Source organism: Oncorhynchus gorbuscha, linkage group LG15 (genome assembly GCF_021184085.1).
Source record: "Oncorhynchus gorbuscha isolate QuinsamMale2020 ecotype Even-year linkage group LG15, OgorEven_v1.0, whole genome shotgun sequence".
In the NCBI taxonomy this organism is placed as follows: Eukaryota; Metazoa; Chordata; class Actinopteri; order Salmoniformes; family Salmonidae; genus Oncorhynchus; species Oncorhynchus gorbuscha.
The window spans coordinates 50,429,646-50,457,357 of record NC_060187.1 but is presented as its reverse complement, the minus strand read 5'-3'; the positions used below and the strand labels follow the sequence as shown (position 1 = coordinate 50,457,357).

Sequence of the window (27,712 nt, the reverse complement as noted above, 5' to 3'; positions counted from 1 at the left end):
AATACGTTTGGAGCACAAAACCGTACCTATGAGTAAATAAAATAGCCTAGTGAACATCAATTTAGTTCTTGTTGATCCTAGAGCAAAGTACAGCAAGCAGAGATTGTGGTGAGAGATACATGTTTTGGCATCTCTATAACCTGGATACAGCATGTTTCATACTTGTACAACAAGTCATCAGTAACCAGAAGGTTGATTATTAGTCATTCATTGTAAGATGACACACAAGACAATTTGCACTGGGCAAGACATTGACATTCTTAATAAAACAGTAATTTATTTTTTTACACATTTTTTTGTTTGTTGCCACAACAGCACATTACAAGGGCATCGTTAAGATATTTTCTCCAAGGCTCAGTGATTATCACGTCCACACAGTACACACCTGGCATGAACATGGCATCTCCTTCAAAAGAAAAAAATAATACCCAGTTGCAAAGGTGAAATCTAAGTTCATCCTGCTAAAGGTAATTTTGGTTTGGTTCTAAGCCACAAAGAATGGTACAGGAAGCACAAAAGACATGTAACGCATGTTGAATATGCTCATTCAATAGTTTACCAGATTCAAGCTGGAGTTGTGAAATGTATACAATAGTTTCCGTTAAGTTGGTAAGTTATAGTCTAGCAGTTTTTTTTATTGAAGTATGTGTTGGTACACTACAATCAGAATCTAAATGTTTGCATTACTTAAAGGTCCAATGCAGCCATTTTTTTTAAATCTCAAAATCAATCCTTTCTGGGTAACAATTCAGTACCTTCCTGTGATTATTTATTTTTGACCATTTTAATTGAAAACAAAAAGAGCTACTTAAGCAATGAGCAATTTCTCAAGCAAGAATTTTGCTAGGACTGCCTGGGAGTGGTTTGAGTGGAGAGGGGAAAACTGAAAATGAGCTGTTATTGGCAGAGAGGTTTGGAACTGCTTATTGGTCTATTAACCAATTTACTGCATGGTGACATCACCATGGAAAACCAAAGCTCCCTCCCAACAAAACAGGCTGACATTTCAGGTGGTCTTTTCAGACAGCTCTTACACTAAAAGGGCATTATCATTTTCACAGTATTTTTCAAACTCATAGTGTGGAAATATAAAGTCACGTTTTTGACTGCACTGGGCCTTTAAATACAGTAACATTTGCAATTTAACAAAACTTTTTTGGTCTGCATATGAAATTCATTACACTTCGCATAAGCAAAAAGATGGCTCAAACTTCATTTTCTGCTAGTGTGTGCTTCTGACTCTCCCTCTTAATCCCTCATTCCCCCCCCCTCTTTCCATTCCGTTCTCCTTCCTCTCGTTCTAACTGGCAGCTCTTTGTAAACGATGGGTAAAGGACAGAGCAGTCTAACTGTTACAATAAGAGTGCTAAATAAAAAGAAGAGGTAAGAAAGTGGTTTAATTATAGATCATGCAGAACATGCTAAACAGAAAAAGAAACAAGGAAGTAAAAAAAAAAGTTAAAAAACGAAACGTGTACATTAAAAATTAAATTATTACACAGCTTTGAGTCTTTGGTTACAAAGTAGGTTGAACAATTTCACAGCTTTTTTTTACCCCCAGCCCAGAAAGTAAATATGTGCAATAGAATTTTTAAACCGTTGGGAAAGTATGGCAACTGTCTTCCAATTTTGGCAACAAAGAAACTACAGCAAAGGTTTATCAAAATATAACTACCAACAATTCATCTCAAAAACTGCAGTTCACCTGTACAATCCCTCTATGCTTTTAATACTTTACTCTTCACAAAATGTACATTCAACCTGGATTAATTTAATTAAGTTAACTGCCTTTTAGTGTTAGCGGTGATATGACATGGGAATTGCCTTTTTAAGAGAACCTATTGCATTTACGGAACTACTTTTTGCATTAGACTACCAATTGACTGCCTGACAGATAATCTAACATACCAGAAACAAAGAGAGAAACTAGTTTATTTTTATAACATGTCAATTCTGTGACATTGCTCATTTACATTATGAAAATAGTATCCCTGAAATAAATAACTTGCAAACATTAAAACTGAACTAATGAAGGTTTTTGTGTCAAAGTGTGGTGGCTCTGGGAAAACTAGTTTTGGTCTTCTCACGGCGTGAGACACATTCTTCCTTTGGTGGGGGGGGAATCCTTTCCTCCACCTCAGTCTCTATTTGTTGTTCTCATTCCCCCATTCTTTTCCACTTGCTACCAACAACCCGGTGTGGAGTGGGGGATAGAACAGTCAAGGGCCTCCCAGGAAGTAGAACCCCCCCACGTTTTTCAGCCTCTTTGACCACCTCCACTACCGCCACCATGAGCCGGATTGCCTCTTACCCCCGGTGGCCCTGCACCGCACTCCTCCCTTGGCCAGTTCCCCATAGACTTAAAGCAGGACACCCGGCCAAAAGAATGCTATCACATGATGATGTTTGTCTAATACTGGGAAGGCCCGACGACAGCAGCAGCAGCACGAAAAATGAAGCATGGCTCTTCACACAAGTCGAAGACAAGGGTGGCAAACAAAAGCTGATTTTGCTTGTTTTTTTTGGCTTCTAAAAAAACAAATCAAATGCAGTTCTGAGCTCTTTTTTTATGTTGCAATGCGGCAGGAGAGGCAGGGGTTGGTTGTTTGTTGGGGTCTCCACCTCCCGTATGTCGGGGAGGTGTATTACGGGAGCATGGGATCACACGGAGGTGACGTTGGGCTGCTGTGGCAGGCTGAAAGCCTGGGTTTCACCCTCCAGGGGGGTGTTGGTATTGGTGTTATTGGTGGAGGGTAGCTGCTGAGACGGAGAGGTGCTGCCGGCAGGGCTGATTTGGGTGGACGACAGCTGGGTGAGCTGGTCCATGTTGGCCAGGGACTTGAGCACGGCGTTCTCCTGCTCGAGCTGAGAGTTCCTCTCGTACAGTTCCTTGATCTGCTCCTTCAGCACCTCCACCTCCTCCCGCACTGCGTACATCAGGTGGCTCTTCACTAGATCCTAAGGAAAGAGAGGCCTGCCATTAGCACAACAATTTAGGACCATACAACAATGCACACACACTACAGAGATAAGAGAGGTTGTCAGAGGGCTAGCAAAAGTGATATAATACCATGTCAAACATTTCTCAAGCTTCACCACTGACTTCAGGTCAAATCATGTACATCAACTGTTCAATAAGTTTGTAGTGCCTAGTTAGAAGGTAAAACGAGAGACGCACTCACCATTGCTTGCTCTATCTTGTTATCGATGGCAACAACACTGGCTCCGGAAGCACTGTGGAGATAAGAGAAAAATAATGTTAATTACCGAAGGAATGAGGAAAAGAGGGGCCACCCTATTCCTTTAAAGATAATCATCAAATCATCTATTACACATTCAAATGTATGTTGCTCTTCCAAGGTACACTACTTGACCAAAAACATGTGGACACCTGCTTGTTGAACATCTCATTCCAAAATCATGGGCATTAATATGGAGTTGGTCCCCCCTTAGCTGCTATAACAGCCTCCACTCTTCTGGGAAGGCTTTCCACTATATGTTGTAACATTGTTGCGGTGACAGCATATATATATATATATATATATATATATATATATATATAAAAAAATATTTTAAAAATCCATTGCAAATGAGGCTAATAGTTCCATCTTGATAATCACCAAGTCTCGGTGTGAAAGCACAAAATGTCATGCTTTGATGATCCCATATATCCAGTGGAAACGTCACAAAATGCCAAACACTTTTCCCTTGCCGGAATAGGCTAGTTGATACAATGTTAAAAGTTTGCTGGCAACATACCTAGTTGATTTTATGAAATCAATGTTGCACTTCACTAGCTGAAGTCAAATATGGTACTGCCTATATGTAGCATATTTTTGGTCACAGGTTCAGGAATTGCTGAAGAAATACAACTTTTACCTGGAGCTAACTCTGCAAATAGCACGGCTGGGTGATTTAAAAAGTCAGTCAATCAAGCAATAATAATACTCTTAGCAAAAATGCTTATCTTGAATTTACAATATGTAGAATCTGAGAATAGAAAGGTTACATTTTTTTGAAAAATCACAGCACAGTTGAAAAATATATGGCAAATAGAAATCTAAACAGGATAGTGTTCAGAGATAGACAGGAGGGATTGAGTGGAGCTGAAGGATGGGATCAATAACATTGATGGAAGCCAAAAGCTGATCTACCCCCTACATGTTTTAAAATTGTAAAAACAATTCTCAAGACAGATAGAAAGGGATCCATACAGGCAGAGTAGATTAATGTGATTTAAAGAACCAGAATTTTAATGGGAGGATACATTTATTTGACAAGTCTTTAAGACTAGTTTGTTTTTTCACCTTTATTTAACCAGGTAGGCTAGTTGAGAACAAGTTCTCATTTGCAACTGTGTCCCGGCCATGATAAAGCAAAGCAGTTCGACACATACAACACAGAGTTACACATGGAATAAACAAACATTACAATCAATAATACAGTAGGAAAATCTATATACAGCATGTGCAAATGAGGTAGGATAAGAGAGGTAAGGCAATAAATAGGCCATGGTGGCAAAGTAATTAGAATATAGCAAATACACACTGGAATGGTAGGATGTGCAAAGGATGAATGTGCAAGTTGAGATACTGGGGTGCAAAGGCGAGCCTCGTCGGCGCACCCTTTGCAAATACTCAAGTATGATATCTAATACAATGCATACAAAACCCAATGATTAGGGAATAAGCGAATTCCAATAAAATTGTTTTATCGAAGAATATAAACAATTTGTGGGCAACTGGTGGTCACTGCATTCTAGAGGCAGAATAATAACATGCCACGCAAAACAGAACGGACCAAAAACGGATTGTTATTGGAAGTGAAACTTTGTATTATTTGCGCTTCTAATGCAAATCAAATCATACGTAAATAGACTAATCTCACAACCGTGGATATCTTTTTGATGCAAATGCATAAGAGGCAAACACCATCCTCTGAATAAATGTCTCCTTTCAGATGTAATACAATATAAAACTATACTTTGTCACGTTTTATCTCGACAGTTTTGAAGATATTATTTGTAGCAATCTTTTGTTGTCTAATCGACAACACAGTCGAATACAACGCGTTTATTGTACCCTTTTTATGATGGTTCCCAATAACTCTCGTTTGTCACTCCGTTAAACGCCTTATCCTTACAGAAAATGCACAATACTCACCTCGTTCAGGGCCCACCGTCTTGTTGACACAGTAAATGATCAAACATGTCGCTATTTAATTCCCAAAGGTTGTCATTTTTTATCCTTTACAAAGACCAATGCGCAGTCGCTGCCTTTCCTGTACGACACCGCCCTGCAAAGGCACGACTGAACAAAGAGGCGCAACACGCCACTAGAAGGTGCTCTGGCAAGATAACATTTTGTGCAGGTCTGTAGAAGTTTGCTATTAATGTGATTTCAAATTTTACTGACCCAGCTAAAAACATTAAATGTTATTCTTCATCCATATTCACGGGTGAGGTAAAACTATATGGCCCATGCTGTTCTGCTCCAATGACTGCGGAAACGTTTAGGTTTCCTCAGCACAAATCAAACATGAACAGCATACAGAATATGAAATTGCTGTAAATATGTACCAACTGCCCCTTAACATTAGTACTTGGAGCACATCAGCATGGGTTAAAGTCTTGAGGGGACACACTTGTGTGTGTCAGGGTATCTCAACTGTTGCAGAAAACTATGCAATCCTTTTCAAATCAAGGTCCCAATTATTCCATAAATGCCATAGACTCCTCCATGCAATATAAACAAGGCACCTGTCAATCATCGATGCTATGGTACTGCCTAGGCCCTGTATGTGACTGGCAGCAGCACAGCAAGGCTATGATTGGACTTGCAGAGAGACAGTCACAACCGACCATCAAATGTCACACCACATTAAAGTTACTGATGCTACAAGAAAGATGCCAAAGCCCTTGTATCACTGCAAAGTCGATACAAATTGTAATACAGTGGCACAACACCACCAATGACAAAATACAGTAACAACTCTAAATGGGACACTTTGTTCTTCTAGTAACTGATCATGGATACAAAACTAGAGCATGAGCACAAGCAAGTTGATAAAATCCCACTAAAAAGCATTGATAAAAAAATCAAGCATTATTGACTCGTCTTTTTCATACCATAGCAAATGATGAGGCTACACAATGATGAGGAATACAAACGTATCCAAAATCCTCAAAAGCTATTACCTGCAACGTGCTCTGTAAGAAACAAAACGTCCTGAATATGCGGGTGAGGTTCCTGGCGTGCAAGGAAGACTGTAGCTCATTTTGCAACGCATGATGCCCAAAAGTTCCCTAAACACAACTCTCAGTCATAGGTATCAGTGTTTTGATGGTTGTGTGTGTCTCCAGTCTTTAAAAGCCTTTTTACATGTCACATTGACTTGCTTGGAAGAATGTTAGGGGAGGAGTTTGGTGCGCTTGACATTCTCATTTGCCTTCTCGTGCGACAGGCTGATATGATCACATTTATTGACATTCACTGACAAATTTAATTTATCACACCACATGTGTCAACCCACCCCTTTATTATATCCATATAGACTGTTACTAAATTAGTCTTAAAAAGAAGTTTACTCACATCTCTTAAAATCAGCACGAGGATTCTTTGATGTCTATCAAAACCAAATTATGGCATTCACGTTTAAATAACTACATTATTGAATATGGATATTCAGGGTGCTAGTTAATATTTTCAGGTTCTGTGTGCCTTCTAATTTACTTTGCCTCAATTTTATTTAAAGGCTCCAATGCGCAAAACCCTTAATGGTTTAGAGCACAGCATTTATTATTTAAGTGCGTATGGCTGACTACACATACATGAAGCAAACTGCTACAACACTATCAACTGGGAATCTATATTTCTCTATTACATTGTTCTCCAGATTTTAATCATAAGAAGATTTGACTGTACTATTTTCTGTGATTTAAGAGTTTTTACTATTAGCCAAATCCCATGATAAAAACTTGTTCTGTTCGTGAATTTACTAAAATAATTAAACTAATCAAATTTCCAACTCAACTTTCCTCATGTCAACAATGTCCTCTCTGTCCAGTCTGAAGCAGTTTCAAAATGCAAACGTCCAACTATCAAAAGCAGGTATCAAAAGATGGAAAAATAAAACTGGATCGTTATACAATTTGACCTTTTCCGGTCTCTCTACTTAAAAGTGGACCATTGAGGAGCTATTGTTCTTGCTGTGATGATTTACTATTAACATATGGGTACGAGGGGAATGTTATGTTGTGCTGACAGGTCCACAACAACATGCGAAACCGCAAAATGAACTGCCCGCATTCCACATCTTTGACCCGCCTTGATTGCAATCTGAGTGGTTGATAAACAAGGAGAGAATAATACATTCTTCATCCTCTGAAACAAACATAACAAAACACAGTGACAGCAGTCGGCAATATTCTGCTGCGTCTCTGTCTAATGAGAGATGGGAAAGGATGATGGGCGGGGAGGGGTTAAAAGGAAGTGGAGGGCAGGCACTGGCAGCCAAATCTAATTTGTTGGCAATCAGCATCCAAGGAAAACAAGGCAGCCTGTACATTTTATTCCGGGAGGGGACATTATGGGCTGTTTATATAAGAGATGGCTTGCTGTGTGTGTCACCCATAACAAGGACCTGATCACAACAGTGCACACGTGTGTGTGTGTGTGTGTCAAGACAACAAACAAATCTAGGAACACAACACCCCACATTCCAATCACCCCCAGAGCCTCAACACATTCCAGTCACCCAGGCAGCATAAACCCCAACACCACACGTCAAAGTCACCTCACCCCCAACGGGGCACCGGCAGAACCAAAACACCCCACACTCGGGGTTGGGGGTGCTGACCGGATAAAGGGGAGACGAAAACACAGAGAACACGTGCGAGGGCAGAGAGTACGGTCTCCCCTTTTCTCTCGTCTGATCACATGCTTTCGGAGACCAAAAATCCAATGTGTTCTTCATTAAGGGACCGACGCACATGCACACTTCACCCTGCAAACCCAAACGAACACCACACTAGGTGAAGACAGCTGTACAAATCATACTTCAATGGCCCCTCCCTCGGCCAATGGATCTCAAACTATGGAGATGGGGGTGCTAAGAGAAGATCTTATTGACTGACGACAAGCTGCTAGGCTCTTTCATATGCGGAGACCTTATTTATCCCCAGAGTTAACAGCATATGGGCCTCTCTAATCTTCTCAAAAGCTGCACTACAGTCACTAGACCAGTTGATGTCAGCAGAGTCTGAGTTATTAGCTATTATCCTCACCTAAATCAAAAGAGGAACAACTCCAGCTGATTATGAACTATGTCAAACAGAAAAAAAATAAGCTTAGTTATAAAGGTATCTTAATAAACACTTTTTAATAAAGGCTTTGTCCATGTTCACCCAAGTCAAGAACACTTAAGGGACAATGGACCTGAAAGACAAATAACATTGTTAGAAACCAGCTTTGCTCCCCCATTGCCTTAATTGATGGTACCAATTATTTAAGAAAGGAGCCCAGTATAAACCTTCCCGGATATTGGGTCTCTAGGGTCCTAAGGGGACTCGGAATGCTATTGAGCTAATAATGACCTTTTCAATCAAATAGGGAGCCAGGAGGAACATTTACATACAGGGTTCAAATTACTTATATGCAGGGAATCTGGGGCGTGCCCTAAAACAGTGAGTCTAAACCAATGTTATTCTTACTCCTGTTATATTTTGACTGCTTACATGGGTGCCCTGATTCACACTGGTGTGCCTTGAGGAACTCTCGTGTGCCACAAAACTGTTCTGAATCTTGATCATTTTTTGATATGCTCACATATAACACTTGTATGTCGTGCCGCTCAGATAATATATGAATGGTACATGATTACATCTCGATCATTGTTTCAAGTCCAGTGCGTTCAGGCTGTTACATTTATCATTTGAGGAGTGCACATCACGAGCAATATCAGTTGTCTCATTTCACGTCGCCTGTGACAACAGAGGCAAGTCTGATTAGGCTTAGCTGTACCAAAGGCTCTGCCATAGAAACTTACGGAGCATGGCTTTGTGTCCGTTGTTGCACCGCTCGACTCTAGCACAAACCGTTCAAAACTAAAGACGTATTATGGAGCAGATGAGGTCTATATACTAAATAAATTAGTAAGGACATTTTAGGGATGCCCAACTTTTTTTACCATCAAGCTGTGCCCAGGTTAAAAAAAGTTTGGAAATCACTGCTGTAGACTATGTTATAGATGCGATTTGCTGTAAACTATCAAAATAAAGTCACACACTCCATATATAAACTCCCAGCAATTTAATGGGTATTTACCAACGTTTCGGCATCACTGTGCCTTCCTCAGGGTAATGTCATAAATACTTGAACCAGGTTATGTAGACAGTGCAATAGTGAGGGGTGTGTCATAATGATTAAGTTAATTAAAATTAGTGAAACTTAATAAAAAATAAAATAAAAATATTACGCTATTGTTATCATATTGAAACATTGTACATATTGTATATATGTGAATATTGTACATCATATTAGCATCAACATACATTATTAATTCAATTTCACACAATAGTTTCGTATTTCATTTCATATTTGTTACATGTAATCTTTTGGTTCATCTTAATGTATAATGAGCATCATCAACAGGGGAAACATATTAGGTGTACGCTAATAAACTGTAGAAAGAATATTTATAAGACTTGTTCATAAAATAAAAATGTGTTCATAAGAAGGGCCTGAGATCAAAGTCAATATTCAGACCACTAGGGATCAATGTTTTTAGATCAGGGGTTCTTAAACTTTTTCAGCCTGGGACCCAAGTGAGAAATTTGGTGTTTTCCTGGGACCCAAGGAAAATATGCAACTATAAGTGAATATCGATACATTTCATTGCCATTGTGCCTAAAAAAAAAGCAATATAGACAAAAACAAATAATTAAATAACCATAAATATGTTTATTTTTCTCCATTAAAAACTATGTCTAGGTTGGAACTGTTGCTGTTAAAATAGAATAAATAATTTCATTCTGAACTGGAATAAATGGATTGATCACATCACACAGATGTATAACAGAACACATACACACAGGCTTTTTGATCATGCAACCTTAATACAGATACAAAATTCAGGCCTACTGTATACATTTTTGTTGATAGAAAGCCTAGGTTGGAACTTTTGAATGTAAAAAAAATTCTGAATTGGAATAAACTGATTAATCACATCACACAGATGTAGTCCAGAAAACACACACACACACAAAATGGGGAGGTGTGTGGCTGGTTGAAGTTTTCAACAAGCATGTCTATTCTGGGCTCAGTTTTTGACAGTGCAACATTGAGACAGTTTCTGTACTTCAGAACCCTGACTTGCATAGGTATGTGGTGCCAAACTGGATCAGAACATCTACTGCTTTCTCAGTCAGGCAGGAGACCGCTTCCTGATGCAGATGAGCAACCCAGAACTGTGTGAGTGTTTGCCTCAAAAAGGATCTTGCTTCAATCAGTTTATTCCAGTTCAGAATAAAAAGTATCACTTGTGACAGCAACAGTTGTGCCTTGCTAGTTGACTTACTTTTCCACTTTCGAAGCACTGTTTCCTGAAGCATTCTGCCCCGTTCTGAAAGAACTCCCTGTGTTTACCGTCATGTTGTGCCTGGATGTTTGATCAGGACGTGTCGTTTTATTAATTTGTTAGTTCTGAGAGACTCATTACTAAGCACTTCCCCCACACATTGTGGGCGCTCCTCATAATTTCTCAAAGTTTGTAAGAAAGAGACAAAAAGTCACTGCATTTGCGTTTCATGACAATTGAGCTCAGTCAGAACTTGTGGCTAGCATGAGTCCATTTCACGACAGCGGTGAGTGATGGCACTTGGCCAAATTGCAACAACGGACACCAGTGCAATTCAAACTAGGTACAAGCTTGTTTTTGAGTCTCTTGAATTGGTATGGGTCAGATACCAACAAAATCGAATCAAATTGTATGTCACATGCGCCGAAAACAACATGGGTAGACTTTTCCGTGAAATGCTTAGTTAAGAGCCATTTCTCAACGATGCATAGTAAAAATAAATATATATAATAAAAGGAAGAACACAAGAGGAATAAAAATAGAAGAAATAAGCTATATATAGGGAGTACCAGTACCATATCAATGTACAGTGGTACGAGGTAGTGTGTCAGTGTATTGTGTGTGGGTAGAGTCTTGTGAATGTGAATAAGGTCAGTGCAAAATAGGGTCATTGCAGATAATCCGGGTAACCACTTGGTTAACTATTTAGCAGTCTCTTGGCTTGGGGATAGATGCTGTCTTGGAGCCTGTTGGTCCGAGATCCAAAACTATGGTACCGCTTGCCAGACGGTAGCAGGCAGAACAGTCTGTGTCAATTTTTCATGCCTTCCTCAGACACTGCCTGATAGAGGTGTTGGATGGCAGGAAGCTCGGCTCCAGTGATGTACTAGGACGCCCGCACCATCCTCTGTAGCGCATTGCTGTCGACGGCGGTGCAGTTGCCATACCAATGCTCTCAATGGTGCAGCTGTAGACCTTTAAGGATCTGAGGACCCATGCCAAATCTTTTCAGCCTCCTGAGGGGGAAGGGGCGATGTCGTGCCCCATTGACAACTATGCGGGTGTGTGTGGACCATATTAAGTCAGGGGTCTTCAACCTTATCTTGCCCTGGGACCCCCTCCCAGGCAAACCCATCAGACGGTAGCAAAAACATTGTCGTATTATCAGGTGAATGGCAAGGAGAAGTAAGGAATTAACAGATTTGGTATATACTGTAGTTTTTCATTATTTTTGACCTCCCCACATTATAAATCGGAAGAGGAAGTGTGAACTCCATCATAGCCTATTAGATAGAAAGATCACTCCCAACACATTTTCACTAAGAGCAGCTGGATAAATATTGAGTGCATAAAATAAAAAAATAACAGAAAGAGTTTAATATATGGTTTATATAAAAAACATAGCACGAAAGCAACAATCAAAGTCTAGGAGGAAGGCCATAACAGTAGTCCAGCCAATAGAGGTGAGACAAAGCCTGAAGAGTGAACATTTACGGTGCATTCGGAAAGTATTCAGACCCCATTAACAGGAAGAAGTTTGGAACCATCCATACTCTTCCTAGAGCCCGCCCTCTGGCCAAACAGAGCAATTGGGGGAGAAAGGCCTTGGTCAGGGAGGTGGCCAAGAACCTGATGGTCACTGACAGAGATCCTCTATGGAGATGGGAAAAACTTCCAGAAGGACAACCATCTCTGCAGCATTCCACCAATCAGGCATTTACGGTACAGTGGCCAGACATAAGCCACTCCTCAGTAAAAGGCAAAATGACAGCCCACTTGGAGTTTGCCAAAAGGCATCGAAAGGGCTCTCATACATTTACATTTACATTTAAGTCATTTAGCAGACGCTCTTATCCAGAGCGACTTACAAATTGGTGCATTCACCTTATGACATCCACCATGAGGAACAAGATTCTCTGGTCTGATGAAACCAAGATTGAACTCTTTGGCCTGAATGCCAAGTGTCACGACTGGAGGAAACCTGGCACCATACCTAGTGAAGCATGGTGGTAGTAGCATCATGCTGTGGTGACTAGTCAGGATGGAGGGAAAGAATAACGGAACAAAGTACAGAGAGAACCTTGATGAAAACATGCTCCAGAGCTCTCAGGACCTCAGACTGGGGCAAAGGTTCACATCCAAAAAGAACAACGACCCTAAGCACGCAGACAAGACAATGCAGGAGTGGCTTCGGGGCAAGTCTCTGAATGTCCTTGAGTGGCCCAGCCAGAGCCCGGACTTGAACCCGATCGATCATCTCTGGAGAGCCCTGAAAATAGCTGTGCAGCGACGCTCCCCATTCAACTTGATAGAGCTTGAGAGGATCTGCAGAGAACAATGGGAGAAACTCTCCAAATACAGGTGTGCCAAGCTTGTAGCGTCATACCCAAGAAAACTCGAGGCTGTAATCACTGCCAACGGTGCTTCAAAGTACTGAGTAAAGGGTCTGAATACCTATTTCAGAAAAACCTGCTTTTGCTTTGTCACTTTGGGGTATTGTGTGTAGATTGATGAACAAAAACAATGTAATACATTTTAGAAATAAGGCTGTAACGTAGCAAAATATGATAAGTCAAGGGCTCTGAATACTTTCCGAATGCATCACACCCAATGCATCACACCTTGGGTGCGTCACACCCAAGACTCAAGGCTGTAATTGCTGCCAAAAGGTACTTAAACAAAGTACTAATTAAAGAGTCTTAATACTTAAGTAGGATGTGATATTTCAGTTTAGTATTTTTTATACAGTTGCACAAATAAAATTATCCCATTGTGCGGGGTATCCCATTGTGGGTACCCCATTGTGCGGAGCCTGGTCCTGGGGGCATGGAGCAGTTTGGTGTGGCTTGAACGTAGGGTGGGTGGAGGTTCATAGGGGGAAAGTAGGTCTGACAGGTAGGCAGGCCCATTTAGGGCTTTGTAGACAAGGAGGAACATTTCATAGTAAATTCTTTGAGGAACAAGTAGCCAGTGGAGATCAGCAAGGAAAATGCTACAGGACGAAGCGTGCGTAGTTAAAATCTAGTTAAACTGTCGTTACAAACATGTGCCACAAAAACTACATACATTTATAGGCCTACACATTGAAAACACACGAAGCAGCACACACACACACACACACGAAGCAGCACACACAATGCCGAAGACTATCTGCCGGTCTTAATTCCTTTGAAAGGAATAATGCCATCTTTCCATGAAAGACAACAATTGAAGGATGTGGGAAATGGATAAACAGGTTCATCTGAACAAGGGTTTTTCTGAGGATGCATTGTTAGGATATGTCGTCTACAATACATGGGGATTGGTTGACACAATAGAAACGATACAGAGAATGAAAAAGTGGACCGCGTCAACCGCCCCTGGCCTGCACACCATCAGACAACTGGTGGTATTTTTCCAGTGTCACGAGCAGTGCTCCTCCCATGCCTATCCTGTAAACAGGCCTTAATAAAAAAACGGAAAAGTTTGTTCACTGTCCTGTTGCATAATCCTTGGGCGGGTGCATGTACGCATACACACACACACACACATGCCCGCACACACAATCAGCTGCTCTGTCTGCAGATGTCCCTTGCATGTCCCTATGATTTTTCCGCCACAGTGGTGGCAAAGTTAGTGTAATTCTACAGATTTTGCCATTGGGGCAGATTATTATCATTATTTTATTTTTTACAGTTTTAAGGCAAGTTTCCAATAATTATACACATTTTGTCATGGGGCTGTGAGGAAAAACATTGAAGCTAATTTCCTGTAATCCTACATACTTTTCCATAGGGCTGAGAGAGAATTTGCAATTCTACATACACTATACAATGCACTCATTAAGTATTCAAACCCCTTTACTTTTTATGTTACAGCCTTATTCTAATTAAACAAATGTAAATTATCCCCTCAATCTACACACAATACCCCATAACGATAAAGCAAAAACAGGTTTTTAGAAAGTTTTGAAAATGTATATAAAAAAACCTGAAAAATCACATTTACATAAGTATTCAGACCCTTTACTAAGTACTTTGTTGAACCACCTTTTGCAGTGATTACAGCCTCAAGTCTTCTTGGGTATGACGCTACAAGCTTGGCACATCTGTATTTGGGGACTTTCTCCCATTCTTCTCTACGGATCCTCTCAAGCTCTGTCAGGGTGGATGGGAAGAAATTCTGCATGGCTATTATCAGGTCTCTCCAGAGATGTTTGATCGGGTTTAAGTCCGGGCTCCGGCAGGGCCACTCACTCCTGCGTTGTGTTGGCTGTGCGCTTATGGTCGTTGTCCTGTTGGAAACGCGTTCTACGGAGTGATGAATCACACTTTTGTGATTCATCACAAATTTGGGTTTGGCAGATGCCAGGAGAACGCTACCTTGACCTCAACCCCATCAAACACCTTTGGGATGAATTGGAACGCAGACTGCGAGCCAGGCCTATTCACCCAACCTCACGAATGCTCTTGTGGCCGAATGAAAAAAAGTCCCTTCAGCAATGTTCCAACATCTAGTGGAAAACTTTCCCAGAAGAGTAGAGGCTGTTATAGCAGCAAAGGGGGGACCAACTCCATATTAATGCCCATGATTTGGAATGAGATGTTCAACAAGCAGTTGTCCACATACTTTTGGTCATGTATTGTAATATGCCATGGCTTATACATATGTACTTATGCTTTCTGAGTGACAAAAACATCAAATCTAATGAGGGACCCATGCCATACCATTTTTTGAATTTTAGATTTTACTTGACTGCCAAGTTTTTATTTTGGTGATTGTTAGTTTAAAAAAATATATACTATATGCGGGAGAGGTACAGTAAGTAGAATTATAGATGCTTTGGATCTGAGTGGCGAAAGTTTGCCACACACACACGTTAAACTTCTGAAGTCTGCTGTAGCTATGTTGGGCTTTTATGTTGTGCTAAAATAACTTCCAGCTGGGAAGGTTGTTAAATTGCTTAGAATCCTGGCTTACCAGGGAGTGGACATGAACCCCTTGGGCTCGTGAGGACATGAGACTGTAAAGAGGCAGGGTATAATGTAACCATCAAACTCCATATGTGAACTCAGTGGGGAACTGCAGATTTGGAGGCCAGCCCATTCTACTACACTCCAATAACCACCTTGTCAAGGGTTTCACAGCTGACAAACGACCCAGGTCAGTGCTTTGGCACAACTGCACTCTCTTTAGTTGCAAAATCTCAGCTTTTCCTTTGACTTCTGTTTTACCCACTGGGTCGAAGAGGGAGTAAATCTCCATTGAATGTGTAAAAGGTAAGGCGCAAGTAGTGGTGGAGTAGTGTTACCTCCACAGTCCCCCCCCTCCTGGTGCGAGGGCAGTAGTTAAGAGGACAAATAGTGGCTGGCCGCTAATGAGCCTCTGAATTCATCAGATCAAAGTCACAGGATCAGGTACAGAGACTCAATTAGGGCTTCACCTCTGATGTGGAGCAGCTGAGGCTCCCCTTTCAACATCAAGATGCACTATTGGGCTACTCCCATTGATCCAATTTTAAGGAGAGACACCGCAACAAGATCTCAATTGAAGTAATATGTACATAAACGTTTCAATTTACATTACATCATTGCCTTACCTTTCGTTGTGGGTGGCAATGTGACATGTTTTTGCTCTGCAGCTCCAAATTTACCATAAATATCAATATTACAGTAGACACAAGGCAGTAAGCATAATTCAACAATGCAAGCAGACAATTAAATGGTTTATGTTCTCGTTCATACACACATTAAATGGAGCTTGCAAGACGATACAGCACAGATAGCTACTGCTAGCTAGTAACGTTAGCATATCAAACATGAATGTTTACCCCTCTCATACGAATAGGTCATTATCAATAAAATGTCAATAAGGTGCAGTGCTTGATTTACCTGCTGGGGGGCAAGGAGATCCGCAGCCCCGCTAAAACCAGTAAGAACTGTGTGCCATTTTCAAGGGATTGTTAAATAAATGTTAACGTTTGGTTGTAATATCACCTCGAGAAGAGCATAGTCAGAAATATAAATGTTTGATAATTCCACACAAAACAATTGCACAAATTGAGCTCCAACAGAGTTATAGGGCTACAGCAAGTAACTGCATGCTTTTCATAATTAGTAAACAAACATGTAACATGTAACTTCAGATAGGCTCTGTGAGGGTAGCCTTAATATCTCTCAATAAATGGCCACCATTAATTGGATAATTGAGTAATAAAATAAAAATGAACTATACCTGACAAGTATGAGTGGTTTCGGTTAATTTTTACCATCCTTTCCCATCCGATGTAACATTACTTTTAGCTGATAATGTTTACATTGTAAGCCACAGGTAGAAACTTTGTACAGTTGGCTAAACAGTGGTAAGTAGACATACCGTAATTGCTGGACTATTAAGCGCACCTGAATATAAACCGCACCCACTGAATTATTAAAAAATATGTATTTTGTACATAAATAAGCTGCACATGTCTATAAGCCGCAGGTGCCTACCGGTACATTGAAACAAATGAACTTTACACAGCCTTTAAACAAAACACGGTAACAAAAATTAAAACAGTAGCCTACCAAGAAAGTCATTGGTCACCATCTTCCTCCTCCTGTGCACTGAAACCACTGAAGTCATCTCCTTCAGTGTCGGGAGTTGAATAGCCTCAGAATTGCTAGCCTCAGAATTGCTAGCCTCAGAATTGCTAGCCTCAGAATTGCTAGCCTCAGAATTGCTAGCCTCAGAATTGCTAGCCTCAGAATTGCTAGCCTCAGAATTGCTAGCCTCAGAATTGCTAGCCTCAGAATTGCTAGCCTCAGAATTGCTAGCCTCAGAATTGCTAGCCTCAGAATTGCTAGCCTCAGAATTGCTAGCCTCAGAATTGCTAGCCTCAGAATTGCTAGCCTCAGAATTGCTAGCCTCAGAATTGCTAGCCTCAGAATTGCTAGCCTCAGAATTGCTAGCCTCAGAATTGCTAGCCTCAGAATTGCTAGCCTCAGAATTGCTAGCCTCAGAATTGCTAGCCTCAGAATTGCTAGCCTCAGAATTGCTAGCCTCAGAATTGCTTCATCCGATGTTGGATTTTTTTCATTGTCGCTCTCGTCACTTTCATTCGGAGACAAATACCCCGCTGAGCTCATGCTGCCCCTTCAACACGCAGCAGTCCAGCCTTTCGAAACATGTTGATGATAGTGGATTTTTTTGACAATGCTCCACGCTGTCAAGACCTACTGGCAGACTTGACCATAAGTTGCTCTTCGCATGCGGCCCGTTTTAGTGAAGGATTTCTCCCCATTTGTCATCCAAGCCTCCCACTGAACACAGAGCGCCACCTTAAATGCACTATTTACACTGATGTCGAGTGGCTGTTAATACTTTGGGCCATCTGCTTTTCTTCCCTCTGAAAGGTTTGTTGTCTTTTTGCACTGAGTCAGTTCCTCATGCTGCTGTTTACAAAGTCTTATAATCGACTCATTTAAGGCCAAGCTCCCATGCAGCTGCTCTATTTCCTTTTCCAACAGCCAGATCGATCGCCTTCAACTTGAAAGCTGCATCATATGCATTTCTCCGTGTCTTTGCCATGATGACGGTGACAAAATCACTACCGTAATCAGAATGATGGGAAGTTTGAGCGCACTCGATTTACATCACATTATGTGACGGTGCTCAGTATTTTGGCGGCATGAATCTTGTGAAAGCGGGAAAAATCCATAAATTAGCCGCGTCATTGTATAAACCGCGAGGTTCAAAGTGTGGGAATAAAGTAGCGGTTTATAGTCCGGAAATTACAGTAATGTACTTTTTTCTCTAACCAACTTAGGCCTACCTAGAAAAGTTAGGTAACATTATCCCCCTTTCAACATTGTTTTTAAAAGTGTTCACGATCACGTTCACAGACATGACAGGCTACATTGATTGATTGATGGACCACGTCAAATTGGCTAAACGATCACGTCAATAAGGCTAGTTAACAAGCGAACTTTAAGGGGATATACTAGATGGCTATATGCAAATATTGTTTGATTCTATCTATAGTGATGACAATAGTCCGACTGACAACTTTACCAGGATTTTATTTTACATTTATTTAACTAGGCAAGTCAGTTAAGAGCACATTCTTATTTTCAATGACGGCCTAGGAACTGTGGGTTCAGGGGCAGAACGACAGATTTGTACCTTGTCAGCTCAGGGGTTTGAACTTGCAACCTTTCGGTTACTAGTCCAACGCTCTAACCACTAGGCTACCCTGCCGCTTAGAGGGGGGCTGTCTAAGGTAGCGTTCGAGAAGTGAGAAATTCAGAAGTTTACATTACAGCAGTGTCTCTCGAGAATCGATACCGCTCGAGAAGCTGCTTAATTCCCTTTCAATGTGAAAAAAGCCTACAGCATGTAGTGTAACACCAGGGGTTAGGCCCTCATCCACGTCTCATCTTCTTGTAGCTACTTCTTGCCCTGATGTGAATGCTGACAAGTGGGAGCTTCTCCATGTATGCTCAGAGCTAACTGGACTGGACCCAGTAGATGGCATGAAAAGGGCAGCAGTCACGATGTGGAGAGGTTTGCCAAAATTAAAATGTTGACTCTAAACGCCTGGCAAGGTGGCAGCGTCTTCTAGGAATGGGAGTTCTTCTTACATAAGTTGTTTATATCACCCTTTGCCATGATGACCAGCCCCCCAAGTCGTAAAGCAAAAAGTTAGTGCGATTGGCTTGTGTAACATCCATCAGGCCCCGTAGATAGAGATTTGAGATTTTATCTGCAGTGGAGGCACCCTTAAAATGATGTACTTTCGGTATGTGTGCTCCTTACGACGCTTAGAAAGGGAACTATACAATTGAATTGAGCTTTGGAGGCCCCTGTATAAGAAATACACTATGGTCTGTTAGCAATTATACTCTGGGGGATTAGGCCCATCTTCAAATTGAGGCTAATTCAGGAGTAGTAAGGGGGTATTGTTTGAAAAAAAAACTTTTATCATTGTTGTTGTGGTGACCCGAAAAAGCACCATAATTGAATGAGCAAAACCTTTAAAGTTGGTCTACCTGGATAGTGTCCTACTAAATGTGTTGACGGACTCCATTATCACATAGTGCACTAACGAAGTGCATCAATAACAATAAAGACCCCTGCGTTCTCACGATTGAGTTTACCCCTCTCTCGAAACAATAAAATGCTATTTTATACCTGATCTGGATCAAATCACCCTCTATTCCAGACTGACAGGGGACTAGTGAGATGCAATCACAATGAATATGTCTACTTTTATGGCCTATAAATCATAAAGTATTTTATTCAGGGATATGTAGTAAAAAAGTCCTCTGTTTACTTTAGGAACAAGTCAATTTTGGTGCTGCCACCTTTGAAAACGATCCCATCTACCATGCCAACAAGTAGCTTTCCTGTAATGTTTACAAGTCCTTCTGTAGCTCAGTTGGTAGAGCATGGCGCTTGTAACGCCAGGGTAGTGGGTTCGATCCCCGGGACCACCCATACGTAGAATGTATGCACACATGACTGTAAGTCGCTTTGGATAAAAGCGTCTGCTAAATGGCATATATTATTATTATATTATTATTACAAACAGAGTGAGTGTGATTGCTAATTCAATTATGGCGACCAAATATTTTGTCATCGCTCTGCTTTTTGCTGTTTAAAAGGTATCCCATAACAGATAGAGATGTGAGCAGAGTCACTTAAGTTTACACTACACCCGTTTTAAAATAGCCAAAGGAAACATGAGACCAACGCAATTTATGTCTTGGCTTACACCAGTGGTTGCACTATAAAGTTTGAATGGCAATTATAAAATAATTTAGGGATAAGCCAACGACATCAATAGAGAAGTAAAACAGTGACTGATCTGACCCACCCATCTTGCGATGGGGGAAAACAAATGGATACCGGTTACATATAGGGATATCCTTTTTGACGATATATTGTATCGTTTTGACAATATCAATTTGCGCTAGTTGGCTGTACCTGCACAAAAGCTCAGTATTTTTCCTTCATAGCTTCTTCTTCATCTTTTTAAATAGGGGGCCAATTTGTTTTCAGCACTTTTATTTCCATGACTGATCAAAACAGTTATTCTCATGGCTCTCTCTTGTCCCTTTGCAGCAGACATATGGTGAAAAATATGTTTTGAACATCAAATCGCAATACATATAGAATCATGACAATTGTAATACATATTTTATTGGCACCTAAGTATCGTGATAATATCGTATTGTGAGGTCACTGGCAATTCCCAGCCCTGCACCTACCACAAGGTTTGACATTGGTCAAAAAGTCAAAGTGCTTATGCCCTCAAATTGCTTTTGAGCATATTTTCCCCTTTCCAACAAGTCAGACCTTGCAGAGGAGCAGAGTTAGCTGACTCCATTCAAAGGGAGGATGGATGGATGGGAGGAAGCTCTCAGGTTTACCTGTGGTTTGTTGAAAGAGTTGGGAATTCTTCACAGTAGCCCAAAGGCACTTCAGCTGGATGGGGATCAAACACATAACCGGTGTACCCACGGCACACAGCCACGGATCTTACACAACGGCTACTGTCGTTTACCCCAACACAACCCATTTCAACAGCAGGTTCCTTGCTTCCCCTTTCGAAGAACAACGTGGCCATAAGGATCCCGCCATTCATGCTCAGCGTGGCAATCGCACATGACGTACAGGGCTATTGCACTAAACTCTATTGGTAAAGGTTACGAAGCCTGTGCTTTGTGACGGCTGACTTTAGTTATATAGAGTTACATATCGCAATATTATATAGATATTTGACTCCCCTCCCCCCAAAAAATATTGGTTACTGAAGGTTGTGTCAACTAGCGCTAGTCAGCTGTATCTGCGCCAGAATTCTGGATGTGTTTCATACGATAGCTTGTTCTCCATTATATTAACCAACATGTTTTCAGCGCTTTTATTTCCCGACTGATCAAAACTTTTCTTCTCATGCTCTCTCGTCTCTCTGCAGCAGACATATAGCGAGCAATATCGATTCGCAATACATATTGTATCGGCACCTAAGTATTGTGATACCGTGAGGTTCATTGCAATTCCCAGCCCAGCTGACTTGTGTGTAAATAAACAGAGAGGTGGAAAAATCTCTTGCCAAGTGTGACAAAACAGCAATAGAAAACATACCCCACCCTGCATGCAAACTTCTATGGAAATGACCTTGCATGAAATTGAATATGGCAATTGAGAAACACCTCCTTAGAGATAGCTTCATCATAGGCTACCCACTGGTGCCATTGTAATTAATTTGACTACACAAGTTTACAAACAATCTATGATCATATGCTATCCATTTGTTGTGTGTATGCTGTTCTTTGTATGACATTTTAATATTTGATTATTATCCAATGATATTAGGCCACTCTTGGCCATGATTACAGACACCTGTGTCTTTTGACATTATATAAACAAGTCATCCCGTGTTTGTGATTATACCCTGATGAAGACAGCTTGGCTGTCAAAACGTTGGTATTACATTTTTTGCATCTGAGCTCCTAGAGTGTGCGGCTCTTTTATTTTCAAGTTTCTATTCCGCTAGCCAGCACCTCGTCTTAATAGGTGTGCATTTATTTTTCTTCTAGATCGCACTTTGTATACCTACCACAGACCCTGTACCACAAAAGCACATTCTTCATGGGTGACCGCTCATTACATCAACCATGAGTTCAGAGTGTATGTATACGGGCCCTAGCTACGACGTCTCAACAAACAGACATGAATGAGATGTGTACTGCCAGCTAACCCATAAAACAAAGGTGCTAGCTCGCAGCCAATAATGTCCATGGCAGAAAGTCAAGGCACTGCAGAGGCATGAGACAGCACATGGGAAAGTCTTTCATCTTCGAAACAGGGACATAAGTAATGCATGCTCCTCTCCCACCACATCAAAACACCTGGATTCCTCTTCAACTCAATATTATCCAACATTGTCACTTGTATTACCAATAGCACATTTCATTACAAAAGGAGATTCAATTATTGATTTACAATACACATATACAGTTGAAGTTCGACGTTCGACGTTTACATTCACTTAGGTTAGAGTCATTAAAACTTGTTTTTCAAACACTTCACAAATTTCTTGTATGTGGATATATTGAAGCAACATCTCAAGACATCAGGAAGTTAAAGCTTGGTCGAAAATGAGTCTTCCAAATGCATAATTACAAAGTTGTGGCAAAATGGCTTAAGGACAACAAAGTCAAGGTATTGGAGTGGCCAACACAAAGCCCTGAACTCAATCCTATAGAAAATTTGTGGCAGAACTGAAAAAGCTTGTGCGAGCAAGGAGGCCTACAAACCAAACTCAGTTACACCAGCTCTGTCAGGAGGAATGGGCCAAAATTCACCCAACTTATTGTGGGAAGGTTGTGGAAGGCTACCCGAAACATTTGAATCTACCAAATACTAATTCAGTGTATGTAAACTTCTGACCACGGAGAATGTGATGAAAGAAATAAAAGCTGAAATAAATAAAACTACTATTATTCTGACATTTCACATTCTTAAATAAAGTGGTGATCCTAACTGACTTAAGACAGGGAATTTTTTACTAGGATTAAATGTCAGAAATTGTTAAAAACTGAATTTAAAATGTATGTAAACTTCCGACTTCAACTGTATTCAGTTTCAGGTGGGTAGAAAGGAAGATAGTAACAAAACAATAAGTGTCGAAGGCAATACAACACACACACACACAATTCAAGTTCTCCAAGTGTCTCAATAATTTCACTAGTTTACTCTTCACCTTCTCAACTTTGATACATACAGTTAAGAGTGTGAAAGTTATTTTGTCAATTTAATGCAAGTGAATGATTTATGCTCCATAGGAGTTAGGTGTGGTCAAACAAGCCAAACCCATGTTACTGGGTCACTTCACAGTTGGTTATCAATTAATCATAAGCTGACGCAAGTAACTCCAAACAAGACTGAACTGATTCTTCACTAAGGGAGTTCCATCAATGACGTCAACATGGAGAATATATGTCCTCTTAAACTGCCTGGTTTATCTTCTAATTCAATATTGAACTTTTTTGGGGGTGTTCATTTTCAGTTTTCTACCTAATAAATCTTCTATGCAACAGTGATATTTTAGATAATCGTCAAATCACTAAGGCTAATGGACGAGCGAAAAATACCTTGCCTGGGTTAGACGAGGTGAAGGTATTCACCAATCATCTGCTCTTCAGCTCTCCCAAAAATTCCAATAAAGAGCTTACAAAATATTACGTAAAATGCATTGTAATAGGGGATAATATACAAAGCAATATCTTGATGTGATTTTCTATTTGCAGTGCTAAATCCATGGAGCTACTCTGTACACATACGGGGAAAAATACACTTGAATGATGGGTCCTTGTGACTGGTATATTGCCACACTAAAAATGTCTACATGTCCTGAAGTGTTGCCTGAATTGTGTGTGAACTGCACTATTAGTTAAGGGCTTCTAAGTAAGCATTTCACGGTAAAGTCTACACTTGTATTCAGCGCATGTTGCAAATAAAGTTGAACTCTTCCCACAATGCCATGCTTTCAACCATGCAAACTTGGGGATTGTCAGCCCCTTGGGTGCACGTTTTGGTTTTTGCCCTAGCATTTCACAGCCGATTCAAAGCTTTGATAATTTGAATCAGCTGTGTTGTGTTACGGCAAAAAACAAAACGTGAACCCCTTGGGGTCCCGAGGACAGAGTTTGGTTAAAGCTGTGATGGGGAGAAGGTGAGTGTGGGGACAAGTAATAGAATTCGATTCACTCTGTTGCAGAGATTTCTTATGTGAAAACATGCAATAAAATAAATGAACCAAAAACCATTCAAAACAAATCTACCTGCCTCTATAAATGGCTCCCTCTTGTTTACTACTTCAGATGTTACAATGAATACTAGGCGTGTCGCTGTGGCCTCACCCTGCCTTTCTGTCCATTCCCATCGACTGACATAAAAAGCTAGCCGATCTAGCTGTGTGTTGCAGCCAGTCGACTCACAGGGGGGGTGAGGCTTAACAAGGAGGTTTCTGTGCAAATGGTCTCCTCAGAGCTGAAATGACGACTGAATAGTGAGTAATGAGGATGTGTGGAAAGCATGGCAGACAGCTGGGTCTGAGTCATCAATCCCCTCTGTACTCTTTCTGGGTGTTGGTAAGAGATAAGGCTTTACTCTCTGTGTTAGGCTGTCTCTCTGGGAGTGTGTTTGTGTGAGAAAGTTGGAGAGAGAACGATCAGTTTGTTAATTTCCCTTACTGTGAGTGTTGGGCTGTTTAGGCTATGATATCAGTCCTACTCTGAACTGCTCTGGCTGTCTTTCCCTCACTGTGTGAGTGATATGGGCTGGGGGACTTACAGAACTCCGGAAGCCAGAAAAATATACAGTGTGAGTGAAACGTATAGAGGTCATCTGATGTCTTTTCTCTGCAATTGAAATCTGACAACGCAAATTATTCTGTGTGCTTTTCTCCCCTCATCTCAGATCTGGCTTAAAAGATCCAATGCAATTCTTTCTAAATATCAAATCATTTCTGGGTAACATTTGAGTTCCTTACTGTGATTGTTTTCAATTCAAATGGTAAAAATAGTTTCTGAGCAAAGAGCAATTCCTCAAGTAAAACTTTTACTAGGACTGTCTGGGAGTGGTCTGTGGAAAGGGGAAAATGGAAAAATAGCTGTTATTGGCAGAGGATTGGAACTATTTTATTATTGGTCGATTAATGAATTTACTGCCTGATGATGTCACCAAGCAGGCCAAAACTCTATACCATCAGGGAGTTTTTTCAAACAGTTCTTACACTAAAAGGGCATAGTCACTTTAACTCTACCTATATGAACATATTACCTAAATTACCTCGACTAATCTGTGCCCCCACACATTGACTCTGTACCGGTAGCCCCTGTATATAGCCTCGCTACCGCTTATTTTAGTTAATTTTTTTCTTAAAACTGTGTTGTTGTTTAAGGGCTTGAAAGTAAGCATTTCACTGTAAAGTCTACTACACCTGTTGTATTTGGCACGTGGAAAATACAATGATTATCTTTTTCACAATTTCAGTGTTATTCCAACCTCGTAGTGTGGAAATATACAGTGCATTTGGAATATATTCAGAAACCCATGACTTTTTCAGCCTTATTCTAAATTTGATTACACACTAACTCATAATGACAAAAGTGAAAAGTTTTTTTATTTATTTATTTTTTTACAAATCTTTGCAAATGTATAAAAAAATTTAATCCATAAATATCTTAGTATTCAGACCCTTTGATATGAGACTTGAAATTGAGCTCGGGTCCATCCTGTTTCCATTGATCACCCTTTAGATGTTTCTACAACTTCATTGGAGTCCACCTGTGGTAAATTCAATTGATTAGACTTGATTTGGAAAGGAACACACCTGTCTATATTAGAGGTAGACCGAATATGATTTTTCAACGCCGATACCGATTATTGGAGGATACTGATTAAAATCGGCCTTTTTTTTTTGTACTAATGACAATTACAACAATACTGAATGAACACTTATTTTAACTTAATATAATACATCAATTTAGCCTCAAATTAATAATTAAACATGTTCAATTTGGTTTACATAATGCAAAAACAAAGTGTTGGAGAAGAAAGTAAAAGTGCAATATGTAATATATAATATATAATAATATATATGCCATTTAGCAGACACTTTTATCCAAAGCGACTTACAGTCATGTGTGCATACATTCTACGTATGGGTGGTCCCGGGAATCGAACCCACTACCCTGGCGTTACAAGCGCCATGCTCTACCAACTGAGCTACACACATAAGCTTACTTATATGTGCCATGTAAGTAAGCTAACGTTTAAGTTCCTTGCTCAGAACATATGAAAGCTGGTGGTTCCTTTTAACATGAGACTTCAATATTCCCAGGTAAGAAGTTTTAGGTTGTAGTCATTATAGGAATTATAGGACTATTTCCCTCTATACCATTTGTATTTCATTAACCAGTTATGCATTAGGGGGCGCTATTAAACATTTTGGATGAAAAACGTTCCCGTTTTAAACAAGATATTGTCACGAAAAGATGCTTGACTATGCATATAATTGACAGCTTTGGAAAGAAAAAACTGACGTTTCCAAAACTGCAAAGATATTGTCTGTGAGTGCCACAGAACTGATGTTACAGGCGAAACCCAGATAAAAATCCAACCAGGAAGTGCCGCATTTTTTGAAACCGCCTCATGCCGATGACTCCTTATATGGCTGTGAATGAGCTGCGAATGAGCTTACGTTTTCGACGTATTCCCCAAGGTGTCTACAGCATTGTGACGTCGTTTTAGGCATTTCCATTGAAGAATGGCTGTAAGGGAACATATATAGCATGTGGTCACATAGTGTCTCCCACAGAAAATCTTGCGTAAAATACTGAGGTAGCCATTTTTCCAATCGCTTCTTATGAGAAACCAATTAACTCAACGGATATATTATTGAATATATATGTTAAAAACACCTTGAGGATGGATCCTAAACAACGTTTGCCGTGTTTGTCGATATTATGGAACAAATTTTGAAAAAAGTTTGGCGTTATAGTTCTAGCATTTTCTGGTCGATTTCTCAGCCAAGCATGATGAACAAACGGGAGCTATTTCGCCTACAAAAATAATATTTTTGTAAAAAAGGAACATTTGCTATCTAACTGGGAGTCTCCTGAGTGAAAGCATCCGAAGTTCTTCAAAGGTAAATGATTTCATTTGGTTGCTTTTATTATTTTCGTGAAAATGTTGCCTGCTGCCAGCAGAGCCCAGCATAGCATTAAGCCATGATAAACTTACACAAATGCTTGTCTAGCGTTGGCTGTAACGCATATTTTGAAAATCTGAGATGACAGCGTTGTTAACAAAAGGCTAAGCTTGTGTTTGAATACATTTAATTTCATTTAAGATTTTCATGAATAGGAAAAGTTTCTATGGGTATTTATGTCCGCTGCGTTATGCTAATGCATTTGAGGCTATGATTAGGCTCCTGGATACAGGATTGCTCGTTGCAAGAGGTTAACCTTTTGACTATTGGAGGTTCTTATAGGCACTTTAGTATTACCAGTGAAACAGTAAAGCTTCCTTACCTCTCCTCGCTCCTACCTGGGCTCGAACCAGGAACACAACAACAGCCACCCTCGAAACAGCGTTACCCATGCAG

The 27,712-nt window shown here is 40.4% G+C and overlaps 1 protein-coding gene across 1 annotated transcript in view; it reads right to left on the bottom strand.

Annotated features, from left to right (window-relative positions):
* Nucleotides 1-251: 251 nt before the first annotated feature.
* LOC123997458 (TSC22 domain family protein 2-like) overlaps nucleotides 252-27,712 on the bottom strand; it is a 48,003-nt gene continuing 20,542 nt past the window's right edge. The window contains exons 2-3 of the mRNA XM_046301719.1: nucleotides 3,183-3,234; nucleotides 252-2,958 (exon numbers count right to left, since the gene is read on the bottom strand). Of these exons, the coding sequence (XP_046157675.1) occupies nucleotides 2,662-2,958; nucleotides 3,183-3,234 (349 nt within the window). The 3' untranslated portion in view covers nucleotides 252-2,661. The remainder of the gene's footprint in view (nucleotides 2,959-3,182; nucleotides 3,235-27,712) is intronic.